This window comes from Denticeps clupeoides, chromosome 19 (assembly GCF_900700375.1).
Source record: "Denticeps clupeoides chromosome 19, fDenClu1.1, whole genome shotgun sequence".
Taxonomy (NCBI): Eukaryota; Metazoa; Chordata; class Actinopteri; order Clupeiformes; family Denticipitidae; genus Denticeps; species Denticeps clupeoides.
The window spans coordinates 12924072-12938244 of NC_041725.1; the positions used below are offsets into that span (position 1 = coordinate 12924072).

At 44.5% G+C, this 14173-nt stretch overlaps 1 protein-coding gene across 4 annotated transcripts; it reads left to right on the forward strand.

Annotated features, from left to right (window-relative positions):
- The first annotated feature begins 596 nt into the window (after positions 1–596).
- On the forward strand, positions 597–13237 carry slc6a4a (solute carrier family 6 member 4a). 4 transcript variants are annotated; one of them, XM_028962352.1, is made up of 15 exons: positions 597–669; positions 770–941; positions 4234–4793; positions 5797–5931; positions 6245–6467; positions 6948–7086; positions 7750–7884; positions 7980–8083; positions 8612–8739; positions 8990–9102; positions 9658–9789; positions 9892–9991; positions 10084–10184; positions 10374–10541; positions 11604–13237. In XM_028962352.1, exons 3-15 carry the CDS (start codon positions 4415–4417, stop codon positions 11682–11684), a joined length of 1938 nt encoding a protein of 645 aa, XP_028818185.1. In that variant the 5' UTR covers positions 597–669; positions 770–941; positions 4234–4414; the 3' UTR covers positions 11685–13237. The 4 variants fall into 4 exon arrangements, with proteins under 4 accessions (XP_028818185.1, XP_028818184.1, XP_028818183.1 ...); XM_028962351.1 differs by having other exon boundaries at positions 618–941; XM_028962350.1 differs by lacking the exons at positions 597–669; positions 770–941 and adding an exon at positions 2079–2599.
- Positions 13238–14173: the final 936 nt, after the last annotated feature.

The window sequence follows — 14173 nt, forward strand, 5'->3', positions numbered from 1 at the left end:
CCGTTGGAATGATGACCTAACCGTCCACTCGTACGCAGAGAGACGTGCCCAGGGGGACTTCTTTTCAAATACTGGAAAAAAAGCAAAACTGGCTCGCTAATAGTTCAGCTTAATAGTGGAGGATAAGAGGAAGGAATGGGCTGGAGAGCCTCAGCGTTCGGATCGGTCAAGGGATCATTAGGGGGCTTTTAGGAACTGCGCACGGCGGTACGGAGAAAGGAAAAGCACCTCAGTGTCCTCAGCCCCATGAGAGAGGGATTCCAGGAACACTTAATCAGTACAAAGCTTTGTTGATCACTAAATGTAATGGGCTCCTCGACTGGCTCTTTCATTCGTTTAGCCTGAATTTAACTTTTTTAGTGTGTGTGTGTGTGTGTGGGGGGGACGACTCTTGTCCAATGGTCCAAAGCCACATGTGAGACTCGGAACTGGAATATGCCACGCAAATGCCACCTGCCCCGTGTCCTCCATCGACATCCTAATTTCTCACTTCTGGAAGGGCTTTTTTTTCTCTTTTAGACTTTGTCTTATTTGTTTCTCCTCCCCTCCTCCCACCTCGCCTCTCGGTGTTTGTCGGGGATTAACCTAGTGGCTGAGACAGATTGGAACGAATCATGACTGCCTGATGCAAGTGTGAGACACCGGCGTGCTGTGTGTGTACAGGACGGCGTGAGTATCTCTGTGTGCGTGCGTGTGCAGTCTCTGTTGATCTGCCATCGTACACTTCTCCGAACTTGACTCGTCCGCCGCATGTGTCGTACCTGCTCAGAGGACCTCTAATGGATACGGTGAGGAGTTAAGGTTAAGGGTCGGGGAAGGTCGGCCTGACTGCACACGCTTCATGAGTCAAGCGTGGCTGCTGGAGACTTACGGCCCTGCGTGCGTCTGGCGGTCTTCTCTGCGTCTCCCGGTCCGGCCCATTCGGGAGGCAGCGTGCAACGGTGAGTACGGCCGCTGCTCTCTGCGCCCTCATGGTATGACACACCTCTCTTTGCCGTTGTGATTTACACCGACCCACGGGCGGAGCAGTAACTCACCTGGTGCAGCGCCAAACATATAGAGAAACAACACAAAAGATAAGAGGCACCATTAACCTTTTGCCCGCAGGTGTACTTTGCCTTTTTTTACAATATGAATGTGCCACGGTCCACGTTCTAATTATGTTCTGCAGAAATTGATCAATTCCAGTCAGCTCAGGGTGGTCACCGTCAAGGCCACGTATCATTCTTTCCATTTCCCTCCACGTTCTGTTCCTTATTTCTCAGCAACATGTGTTTCAGGAGGCTGGAAAGAACTTAATCTAAGCTTAGTGCCTTTGCCAGGAGTGTGAGACACGAGTCCGAAGGGCTTCTACACGTCCGCTAGATGGCGCTGTGCTGTTTGGTCCTGATCATCTGGCCACCGCCTCTATTTCATCTGGATCTTCCGTTTTGGTTTGTGTAGGGTCCATTTTCACAGCCTGTTCTCTTATCCTACTATTAACGAACTGCAGATTCCAACCAGCATCAGCTTAATTTAATGTCTGAAATTCCGGAAAAAAAACCACATTCAGCAGCCACGAATATGTACTTAGCTGGTTAAAACAGTTGGCCGGATATTAAATGATTTATTGATTGTGATTAGATTAATTATTAATTGTGGGTTGTTTTAAATACTACTGCACACTAAATCTGGCCTGAAAGGATATTTTCTAATCTGGTGTCGTCAGCCATCTTTTGTTTTGTTTCAGAAAGTTTGTTGGTTGGGTGTCAACTTCCTTTGAGACTCCTGCCAAAAAAAAATGCCCCAATATTCAGAACGAATTAATATAATTACAGCGAAGGGGATGTTTTTATTAAGAGAAAGCATTAGTGGGAAAAGCGTTAACATTTTACACAATTAGTCGAACGTAACCTTTCACTGGAGGGCATAACGGTGCAACTGGGAGATTACTTATTTTATAGTGTTTAATTTTACAATATATATATTTAAACACCCCTCAGAGACCATACCGGAATTTGATGTTCTAACATATAAAAATAATGAATCATTAGCAATCGGCTCTGTGACTAGTTGCTGCCATCAAATATCTTTTTAATTCATGCCTTTGGCAATACTACTGATTGCATAAAAGATGCAAATTGATCAATATCATTTCTGAACTTATTTGTGGTTGTAGGGATAAGACATTGCTTTTATTAGTATTTCTTTTTTTTTTAGTTGCTAGCTATGAAATGGCCTACTCGTGTATGCCTGTTATGCATCTGCTCGCCATTCCCACTAAAATCCAGGAAGCGGCACAATGCCGTGGTTATTCAATTTTCACATTAGGACCACGGGAAGACAGCAGGTTCCTGAATCTTCCTGTTGATCTCAGTAGCCGGAGAACCGAGCCCACGTATGGAAGAGCGCAGCGCAGTGGAAGTGATGAAACAGGTTATGTAAATGTGAAGGGGAGAGAGAGGGAGTGTGTGTACGAGCGAGCATGAAACTCCAGAAAGGGGTATGGGGGAGTGTCTGAGTCCTTGCCTGAGAGGAACATTGGTGAGTACCACTGTGTCGCAGACCCCCACATAACTCCTCAACTGCTGCATGACAGAGTTGCATTGCACTGTGTATGGTGAGTGCAAGTTTTTGTTTTTTGATTTTGTGTGTGTGTGTGTGTGTGTGTGTGTGTCAGCAGATGGATGCATGTACATGTGCATGATGTTGACGTGTAAAACATGTTGACGTTACTGTGTAAAAGAAAATTGCAATTGCAAAGACTGCAAGGCATCCAACCAGATCTGCTGAGATCAGCAAACTTTTAAATGGTTTAAAAGAGCGTAAAAGCAGATGCGACCACTGTGCTTCTCCAAGTTCAGGGGTTTGCAAGCTTTACCAGCATATTTCATAATTACAAGTTTTATGTAGATATAGGGCATGGTGCCACCTGCCAGCCTGTTCAATAGCCCCGGGGCTGCTGTAGTGCGGTGGTGTGGCCACCTGTTGCTGCTGAGGCTCTGATGGAGAACCCTGGCATCAGCCTGGCTGTCTCGCATCCCCGTTCCACCGTGACGACGGGCAGCCCATCATTCACAACCGCCTAATCTGGGATAATTGCCTGGCCCCGCGTCCATGCACGAGCCACTGGGGGTTAAGCGGTTTTTAACGACGGGAATTACATTTTCGTTCATTTGCCTGTCTGAATTTTGAGTAAAAATTGTGCTTCTCTTCTATTTTTGAGAATCTGTTTTTACTTTGTAACATAAATAGTCTAAAGATCTAAACACTGCAAAAACGGAAAAAAAAAAAAAAAACACACACACGCCGCCTGCAACGAATAGATAAAATACTAAAATCCACCTTTTTCCAAAACTAGTGATCAGTCAAAACTTAATTAATTAATTAATTAATTAAACTATTGGTCAACAAACAGAATTCTTCTTTATCATCACGATCTGGCCAACAGACTTCTTTCTTCTGGGACTCTCAGTTTTATTGGCAGAGCTGCTCAGAGCCTTCCAAAATATAATTAATAACAGATCCTTTTTTTAAAAGCAGCAAGGTGTTGTCTTTTTTTTCATTAACAAAATGTAAAATTCCCAATATTTACACAGTGGCAAGAGCCTTTTTGGGGAAGTAGATTTGGAATATTCCTCAAATATTTCATGTAATCTCTGAGATCTGAGATTTTAATTTTAAAGAGACTTCCGAGAGATTCTTGGTAAATCCTGAAATCTCTGCGTTCCCATGTCTGGAAGTCTCTGTGAGGTCCACTTCCTTAAAGTAGACGGACACTAAATACTGAGGACAGTTCCTCTGTGAATATACATGTATAAAATCCATGTATAAAAGATTAATTTTAAGGACATTGCATTTTTGCATTTTGCATGTCTTCAGTCTGTTTTTATCTGCATGCCTCGCAGATATGCTGCAATAAGTTTCAGTGCAAACGGCAACACTTTTGTGCCGGGGCGAAATGAAAGAAATGCGTCCTGGCACACGCCCCGGCTGTAATTTTTTGCTGGGGCCTGTACAGATTGCGCTTTGAGGTTCGCAGGGTTAACCCCTTGGTGCAGTGATTGCAACAGCGGATACTTTATCCACGGCCCCACGGTGTCAGAAAACGAGGGTTCCTGAGCTGCGTGAGCCTACATGTTGGACTGAGGGGTTTGAGTTACAGCAGACGCGTATTTTCCTGTGATTAAGAGTAACTTGAGGTAATGAAATGAGTTGTGGGGTGACCTCAGCTTTTACCCCCTTGTTCTCCAGCCAACATCACGTTTTTCCACCTGAGCTTGTTAAAGTGGGATTCAGACCTCTGCCTTTGATTGTAAGACCCTGCACATTTGGACCTTCCAAAAACGTCTTGTCACCTAATGGGCACCACGTCAGACAGTAGCAGAAGTCCACCCGCAACTCCGACTCCACGTCCCTAACAGCAGCAGGAGCCATGGAGATGAAAGAGACGATGATGAGCGGCACTGAGACCGATGGGGAGAAAGACAAACCCGAAGGCTCTCAAGAGAATGGGCGGCTTATGGCAGACAGCGCTGTCGACAAGGGTCCAAAGATGAACTCCGGCCCAGGTCAGGTCTCCAACGGTTACCCCAGCACTTCACCCCAGAGCCCCAAGGAGGGGCCCATAGGTGGGGGAGAGAAGGGAACCTATTCAGGGGCTTTCAAAACTCTGGTGGTCCAACAGACGAGTCTGGACCTTCCCAGGGAAACGTGGAGCAAGAAGGTGGATTTTCTCCTCTCTGTGATTGGATACGCCGTGGACCTGGGCAACGTTTGGCGCTTCCCGTACATCTGCTACCAGAACGGAGGAGGTGAGCTGGGCCATATTGCATGACAATGAACATGCACTGCACATGACAGCCACATAAAACCCCACAAATAACAAAGTCAGCACTACTACCTGAGCCCTAGTGGCCCTAGGACTATATGCTCAATTTTTAATACAAGACAGCAAAGTGGGCGGATTGACATATGGTGTTTATAACTCCACTGTTGTCTCTGACCCCTTTTCTTTTAACTATACCATACTCACGTCTGCTTCCAACAAAGTGTGGATTCCTTTTATTGAATTTGCAATAATAAAACCCATTCAATTTCCTGTTTCGTTGCATGAGCAGAAGGGGGGGGGGGAGATGAAAAGAGAAGACACTAGATACAACCGCCACTATTAATTGTGGTGTTCACGAGTGCGACTGCAATCTCTTGTTGTTTAATAACCTGTCACACAGCTCCTCAGTCAACCGCTGTATTTGCTTTAATGCCAAAAATACACAGATATGTTCTTAATCAAACGCAGGCTTGTATGGACTGGAGGAGAATTTCTCCTGTCATGGTGTGACTGCTGGAAGAGTTTTGCTTAGATAAGTTCTTCTTAGAGTCTGGTTGTTCTTTGAGGCCTTAATCAAATGAGACAGCACAAGAAAATTTAAATGATCAAAAGCCTGAAAATACATCTGGATAGGTCACAGTACTTTATATCGTTAGTTCTTTTCAGTGGTTTATTATTCCAGAAGTAGTGTAATTGAATAAGTATCTGACACGTCAGAAACCAGTCAGAATGAGAACAGATATTGCATAAGTCATTCTCAAGAACTTGTTCTTTCATTCCCCTGCTTTTAGAACACTGCAAGGCAATGTCAACTTTAAACTTTTTTAAAGATTCGGCATCAGCTTTCAAGGTCCCTGGAGGGAGGGCGTGACACTCCACACACTTTGAGAACATTTGTCCAACATGCCACTTGGTAATCTGCATCGTTAATAATGCGGACAACATTTGAGTGTGTTTTCTGTCTGTGTCCCCTGCGTCCTTATCAGGTGCCTTTCTCCTGCCCTATGTCCTGATGGCGGTGTTTGGGGGTGTGCCACTCTTCTACATGGAGCTGGCGCTGGGGCAGTTTCACCGCAGTGGCTGCATCTCCATTTGGAAGCACATCTGTCCCATCTTCAAGGGTACGTCAGACGGATCCAGAGAACCAGTCAAAAGTCAGATCATTCGAACTCGGCGACCCCATGCCGATTCCTCTTGAATGCCATTGCATTGCTTTGTTGATAGACATTACTTGCGCGACTCTGTTATGGAAATTGTCACATTTACCATTAAAATGCCAGCTTCTTAGGAGCTAGTTATTTTTTTTTTCATGTGAAATCCGAGTTGCTCTAAATGTCATCCTCCGTGTCTTTTTTTAACTTGAATGAGCTTGAAACGGAATAAGTCCACGAGAGTGATGCCACTTTCTCTTCACTTTCTTCTACTCCTTGGCAGGCATCGGTTTTGCAATTTGCATCATTGCTCTGTATGTGGCTTTCTACTACAACACCATCATGGCGTGGGCACTGTATTACCTGCTGTCCTCTTTCCGTGCCACCCTGCCCTGGACCACCTGTACCAACGCCTGGAACACAGCAAACTGCACTCACTACCTGTCCACAGACATGAACATCTCCTGGACCAACAGCTCCATCTCTCCTGCAGAGGAGTTCTATACGTAAGTGCATGTAAGTGAGCAGGGGCGAGACAGGAAGCGAGAGGAGGAGGTGAAGGAGGGGAGGCAGGGGCTAATGAGGATGCTGATGGAGGAAGTGGAGGAGAGAGTTCAGGGGAGGCGGAAAGGTCTGCTGGACATGGAAGGAATGTGAGGCCAAGCAGAAGTTTCTTGGTCACGTGCATATCGCCAGTTTCACAGATGAGAGATCAAGGTCTTTGAAGAGGCTTAAAAGTCTGAGACAAACCATGGAGATCCTCTCTGTCTGGCGTCAGAATGTCCTGTTTTCCACATGAGACTAATTTGTATAAACCTACTGTCTGTTATGAGATATAAACCCTCTGTGATCTTCTCCCCATCAGATCTGCAGGGCTTTTGTGCTTATTTGTTTCTCTGGCTGACCCGTCTGTCCATCGTTTAAAAAAAAAAAAAAGGCCTCTTCCTCGACTTGTCCCACTGGTTCTTCTTTCACCGCTGTTTCAGGCGGCAGGTCCTGCAGGTGCACCGTTCCCCTGGCCTGCACCAGCTGGGGGCTGTGAGCTGGCAGCTGGGCCTCTGTCTGCTCTTCATCTTCACCGTGGTCTACTTCAGCATCTGGAAAGGGGTTAAGACATCGGGCAAGGTGAACACTGGAGGCAATAACACTGAATGAACTGATGTCCTTGCAAAGACAGGCTCCAAGCCTGTTTTTCTAGATTACTGCGGCATGTTTTTCAAAACCAGTGAACAGTCAATCTAATTTTTCAAGAGAATTATGGAAATATTGACGAAACCGAGGGATAGCACATTTGAGCTTCATCTTACACATATATATTAGTAGGGATGACAGTTCTGCACATGAACATGAGCTTAAGCCCAATTTGAAGCATTCTTGCCTGCCAAATACAGCCCAAAAAATGTACAAAACACAATAAGCAACATATCTTTTCCTGAAATATCAGATTGTGTAATGCCACCTGATAGCACTGGCAGAAAGTCAAATCCTTTTGAAATTTTAATGTTATTATTTCCCCAAAGAAGCCTAAAGTGAAAGTACATCACTGATTTATCTCAAGCCACTCTTTTTCTGAAGCTTAATCACTTGTGTCATGAAATGTACAATATAAAAAAACAAAATCTTAAACTGTCTGTTAATTAATACGACAGGTATTTATAATGACAGGTATTATAAATGACGTTTGTGGTCTGGTTATGAGTATGAGTATGTGGTCCTAGTCTGAACAGTCAGATTAGGACTACGGTTACTGCTGCCGATGTACTGAGTGGTGAATGTCCCGTGTTCCAGGTAGTGTGGGTAACGGCCACGTTCCCGTACCTGGTGCTCATCATCCTGCTGATCCGTGGTGCCACTCTGCCCGGAGCGTGGAGGGGAGTTGTCTACTACCTGAACCCTGACTGGGGAAAACTTCTCACCACATCAGTGAGACGCGTCACTGAATACACCACGATCTATTAACGTATCTGTTTTCCTGACCGTGCTGTGAAACGACCCTTCCCTGACTCCTTGCTTGTCAGGTCTGGATAGATGCGGCTGCACAAATCTTCTTCTCTTTGGGGCCGGGATTTGGTGTACTGCTGGCCTTTGCCAGCTACAATCCATTTCACAACAACTGCTACAAGTGAGGACTTGTCTAGAATCTTGTTGTAAATCACAATGCAAATGTCGAATTAATTAACCCACAGAAAACCACACTGTGACAGAGCAAAAACAAAAAACGCATGTTTTTTTTTTATGGCACTTTGCAAATCTTCAGAGCTCCATTGCTTTTGGTGGTAGCTAATTTACTAGCTGAAAAAATAATGTGAAAATGTTTTCTGAATTTGTTGGAATGTTAGCATACTCATGTTAGCATGTGCTAACCCTGACAGAGAAACCTGCACAGTGCTAGTAGATGGTTAAACCATCATGACCAGCTCAAAAATACAAAGTAAACTGGTATTAGTTGGCGTAACTAATGTAAAAATGTATCTTAAACTGGTCAAACTTGCTGATGCACCAACTCTACCAGCGGGTCATACTGTTTTTGGCAGTTAGCACCATTAAATACACAACACAACCTCAACAATGATCAGTCACTAATTTCTGTTCTCTCACTCCCCACACCTCTCTCTTGCACACTCACACTTCTTTCACATGTGAATCCCAGGGATGCTCTGGTGACCAGCTCGGTGAACTGTCTGACCAGTTTCCTCTCAGGCTTCGTGATCTTCACCGTTCTTGGCTACATGGCGGAGATGCGGAAGGAGAGCGTGGAAACTGTGGCCCGGGATGCAGGTGCTATACAAAAAAAATACAAAATTTTCCCCCAATGCAATAGAAAACACGTGCATATTTCGCCAAGCTGGCTTAAATGTTCTAGTCTTTCAAAGCCATTCCAGTTTTGGTTCAGCCTTTGAAAGGGTCCTGTTTTTAGTTGATTATGGTAATCCATGAAGAGATGAAAGAGATTTTGGTCTGCACATTAAATCCTGACCTGTTTCTGTGACGCTTACGAACGCTTATGAAGTCCATTTTTGCCTTGCAGGCCCCAGTCTGCTATTTATCATCTATGCCGAGGCCATCGCCAACATGCCTGCTGCCACGTTCTTTGCCATCATCTTTTTCCTCATGATAATCATGCTAGGACTGGACAGCACGGTCAGTCCCATTTCCCTTTTCACTCCCTTTTCAGTTTCGCGTTCTACATTGTCTCCCTAGCTCCTTTTGAGACAATGAGAAGAAAGAAGAAAGCACTGCACAAATGAACTGCACCTCAATTTAACACATGTGGACACACTCATCTCAATGAACCTTCAAGGCCTTAATGAAGCCCTATTGACCAGTGTTTTCAGTTTGCATGTTCAGCATATCAGCATCTAATGCCATGGGATGCATTGTCAACGGTTACACTGTGGCCCTTTCGTTATTACCCGCGACCGCTCTCACTGCCATGTTTTCATAACCGGCTCTTTGTTGGTCTTCGGCTCGTTCCTATGACTTCCACCTGGAATGACATTGTACTTATCAGGCTGCAGTAATGATGCTATCTTTTTCTCAGCCCGGTGTGTGTGAATGCCTTGGTTATTTGTTAGGAGAGAACCTGTCCATTGATAAGCTTTCTCTCCGAAGCTTTTGTTTGTTTCTGATCTATTTTGCTGTCCCTGTGTCTCTTGACCCATGATACCCCTGTCACGACCTGATGCTCTTGGACAGTTTGCTGGTTTGGAAGGAGTCATCACGGCCATGTTAGATGAGTTCCCCCATCTCCTGGTCAAGAGAAGAGAGTGGTTTGTTCTTGGGCTGGTTTGCGTATGCTACATGGGCGCTCTTTCAACATTGACCTATGTGAGCATCTCTTCTCAATGCAGTCCAAACTCATACATTTACCAAATTACTGTGAATATGTCTACACTGTGTGTCCATGAAGCAGATTTGCACTGCTTGCAGGGCGGAGCTTTTGTAGTGAAACTGTTTGAGGAGTACGCCACTGGTCCCGCTGTCATCACAGTGGTCTTCCTGGAAGTCATAGCTGTTTCCTGGTTTTATGGTATACACAGAGCTTTTTAAATATCTTTTTGTCCCGCTGAATTGTGACCCAAGATATTTGACATATATTTGTGTTTGTCGGTGTGCGTACAGGAACATCACGTTTCTGTGGAGATGTCCAGCTTATGCTCGGCTTCTCCCCGGGCCTCTTTTGGAGAGTTTGCTGGGTAGCCATCTGCCCTTGCTTCTTGCTGGTGAGTCAAACAAGAGGCTCATATGCTTGACCTGTATACCCCATAGTGACGCACAGCGGCACACTCCCGGCATGCCACAATGATGGGGAGATTAAAGATCAGAAAGCATAATGAAGAAAATTAATAAATAAATACAAATGGATGTATTTTTGGTTGTTTTGTTTTGTGTGTGTGTGTGTATCGGACCAGTTTATCATCGGCAGTTTCCTGGCGTTTCCGCCGGAGGTGAAGTTGTTTGACTACCAGTACCCATTCTGGACCACTGTGCTTGGCTACTGCATCGGCGTCTCCTCTTTCATCTGTGTCCCCTCCTACATGGTATACCACCTGCTCACTACCAAAGGGACCTTTAAACAGGTGAGGGCAACAAGGGGAGAGGGCACATGGCCACCCAGGACCATGTGCAAAGCCAGGAACATTGGGAGATTAGATTATGACCAAGTCACTTCCACATATAAACACAGATTCAAATTTATATTAAGGACTTATATTATATTAAGGATTTTTGTCTTTGCAATATGTGAAAGAGGATACTTTCACATATTGCAAAGACAAAAATAGAAGAACTACAAAATATACCGAAAAAATTGAAATTGCAAGAAATGCATGTACAGCCGTTAGCAGCATGAAGAAAGAGTAATATTTAAACCTGCAAGGTAGGTCAGTCATAGGTCATAAAATTGGTTTCTATAACCCAAAATGACAGGACTGAGATTCAAACCCTCATGTGCAGAGCGAAATAGACTAGTAGTTAGTACTTTGACACCTCGTCTCTCACCACTGTCCCACATTCTTGCCCCACGTGTTTACATTTACATTACATTTACAGCATTTATCAGACGCCCTTATCCAGAGCGACTTACAATCAGTATTTACAGAGACAGTCCCACCCTGGAGCAATTTAGGGTTAAGTGTCTTCCTCAGGGACACAATGGTAGTAAGCGGGATTTGAACCTGGGCCTTCTGGTTCATAGGCGAGTGTGTTACCCACTAGGCTACTGTCCTGCCTTTGATGAACCTGTCAGCCGGTTAAATCCCAATGTTTGCTGTTGTATTAGCGGCACAAGGGCACTGAGCGGCTCTGTCAGCAGCAGCTTGTCTGGGCAACTTTAGGGCTGTTTGCCCGCCCTGGTGCCCATCCAGAGGCGCAGATAGACATTGGCAGGGGAGGTCAGAGTGAAATGCAGCAAAGACCTGGCTTTTACACACACCCCACAGCCAGGAATAAAAAAAAAAATTTAATTTATATATATATACACACACACACACACACACACACACACACACAATTAAATCAATTAAACTAAAATGAATGAGATAATAGTAAGCAAACATATTGCACAAATGAAGACTTAAGAATCCTTAAGGGTGATATATTATGATGTTAAAATCTCTTCTTCTATTGGGTGCTTCCCTCAGCGGCTCCTGAAAAGTATCACCCCGGAGCTTGGCAGAGATGATCTGCCGAACAGGGACATCATCATCACCAATGCGGTGTGACCAGGCCCCACACCACCTCCTGTTGGACATGTAGCAGAACTGCGGGAGTGGGGATGTCCCCTTTCCCCCTGTTTCCGAACACCGACCCCCTTTCCCATATGGAGTGCATTTTGGATGCACCCCACTGCGTCAGGATGGGGAAGGGCTGTAGACTGCAGTCATCTACTCCCTCATGCCATTGCTAGTTTTAAGCACTATCTTGGCACGCTATAGTTTTGCATCATTTGGCGAGCTTGGCATCTGACTGCACAACACATCATTTTGAATATGTTTGCCTTCATGCAAAATATCTGATCCAAGCTAAAGTTCTTATGGTCTGTAATACCAAGCTTCATCTTACCTGTTTCACTTTCATTAAGCCTCATATTATTAAGCCTTTTCTGGCATGACACACGCTGCAGCCAGCATCAGTAGCTTTTTTGTTGTTTTGTTTTCTTGTGAAATTCAGGTATCTTTAACATGTCTATATGAAGCCAAATATTAAAAAAAAATCATTTATTGTTGTTACTTGTGTATCCAAATATAAACTTTCGAAGTGACGTGTGGTTGGGTGGGAGACAACAGCACTGCTGATGATGAAGGACGAGCTGAGAAGTTTGAGGTTCGGTGTACTGTTTGGTCGACTCCTCTTTAGAGCAAAGGCTTTCTCAGGAAGGAGCTGGCGTGAGTTAGATGAGATATGATAGTGCCTCATGGTTTGTATGTGTGTGTTTGTTTGTATGCATGTGGACAGCCACACATCCTCAATAAGCCTAAGTAAGAAGAAGGTCAAAGAACGTGTTTCTAGTTGTCATTAAAGTAAAAGCCGTACGTTTTCTCTAGAAGATGTATTTATTCTGAAACATGGTTGAGTTGCATATATAATCTTCTACATTGGAATCCTTATATCAATGTTTTTTGTTTTTTTTTTTCATACTTGTCACTGAGTACACAGCCCTTTTCATGTTTTATGGCATTCAGAAGACACCAAAGTGATGGAATAGCCTTCATCAGTATTTAGACCTCAGTGACATCAAGGGGCGGGGGGTAACAAGTGTGTAACGGAACGTGCAAGTGTACTTATCTGTGTGTTCATGTATCCAAGTCTGTGCGACCCTTTCCACTTTACTGAGTGAGAAAATAGTGGAGAGAGAGAGAAGACGTGTTTGTGTATATGTCTAGGAAAGTGTGTGTGTGTGTGTGTGTGTGTGTGTGTGAGACAGAGAGAGAGGGAGCAAACGGAGAAAGGAAGAATAAGAAAATCTCCACCCGACTGTTAATCTTTCTGTCTAGACTGTGTGTGTGTTGTGAGCAGGTTTAGAGGAAGCAAGAGCCACTGTCAGTTTAGTCAGTGTGTGCATGCATGCAGATGTGTGTATACTGTGCTTCTGTGTGTGCCTTGACATTGTGACACCGTTCGTCTCTTGTTGACATTGACTTACTGTTCTTAAAGTGAAGGAAATCTTGCACTCCTGTAATTCTCAAATCCTGTTGTTGAGCTATGTCTGTAGGACTGTACTGGGGGGAGTTATTAAATAAAATTATATATGAAATAAAGTAAGAGTATAATTATACATACCTGAATCTGTGCATTTCTGGGATTTTTTTTTACAACACTATACATTATGTTTTCTAAAGTCTACATGTTTCTATGAAATCTACAAGTAAGTTTTAACAGAATATTATTCAGTGGTCTAGTGGTTCTCTGGTGGGTGGGACACCAACCAAATGCTCAAAGGCAAGCTGGTCCTGGGGAACAAATGGAATTTTATAGATTTAATTTAATAGATCTCAAGCGCCAAATGTACAACAAAACCATCACGTTCATGTTTATGTCGAAAACTGGGAGCCCTCGCTTGTCATGAACACACTGTGGCACGATGGACATGCTGTCAGGTTCTGTCCATGCCGGTATCTGCTATTCACCTCTCCCACTGTTTTTGTTTGTCTCTCCCTGTGCTGCTCCTTGTTTTATGACTTACATTTTCCATTACAAAGCCCAATAATGAGGCGAGACCTAGCAACTCTGTATTTATGTTTTTCGGGGCTTTTGTTCCCCCTTCTGACACTTTTTATTATGTCAGGCTCTGAAACCAGGGATTACACATCTTTAAACTGTTCAAGTCGCTGACCGCTCTCACTCTCTTCCTTATCCCATACACTTCTGCCTGAACCATCACATAAAGGCCATATGGATGCGCCCATGGATAATGGTGCTTGGTCTCCTGCCAGACCCAACCGCAACACTGTCAGTTTTTACAGCAACCAGTAGCATCCCGTTTATATCCATCTGCCGGGCCCCGTTCCGACGGCACCAAAGATCGTGGGACCGCCGTAGCCGTGGGTCCTCTGTCATCGAGGGTTAATTCTGCAGCGGCCGGAGCCAGAGCAAACAGTGCTGTCTGTCCACAAACAGATATGCACAGCATCGGGTTTCAGCGTCCCCTCGCTCGGCTCGGTGCGAGGGACACGCGGCACGCAAGACCCTCTTATCACTTCGGCAGAGTACA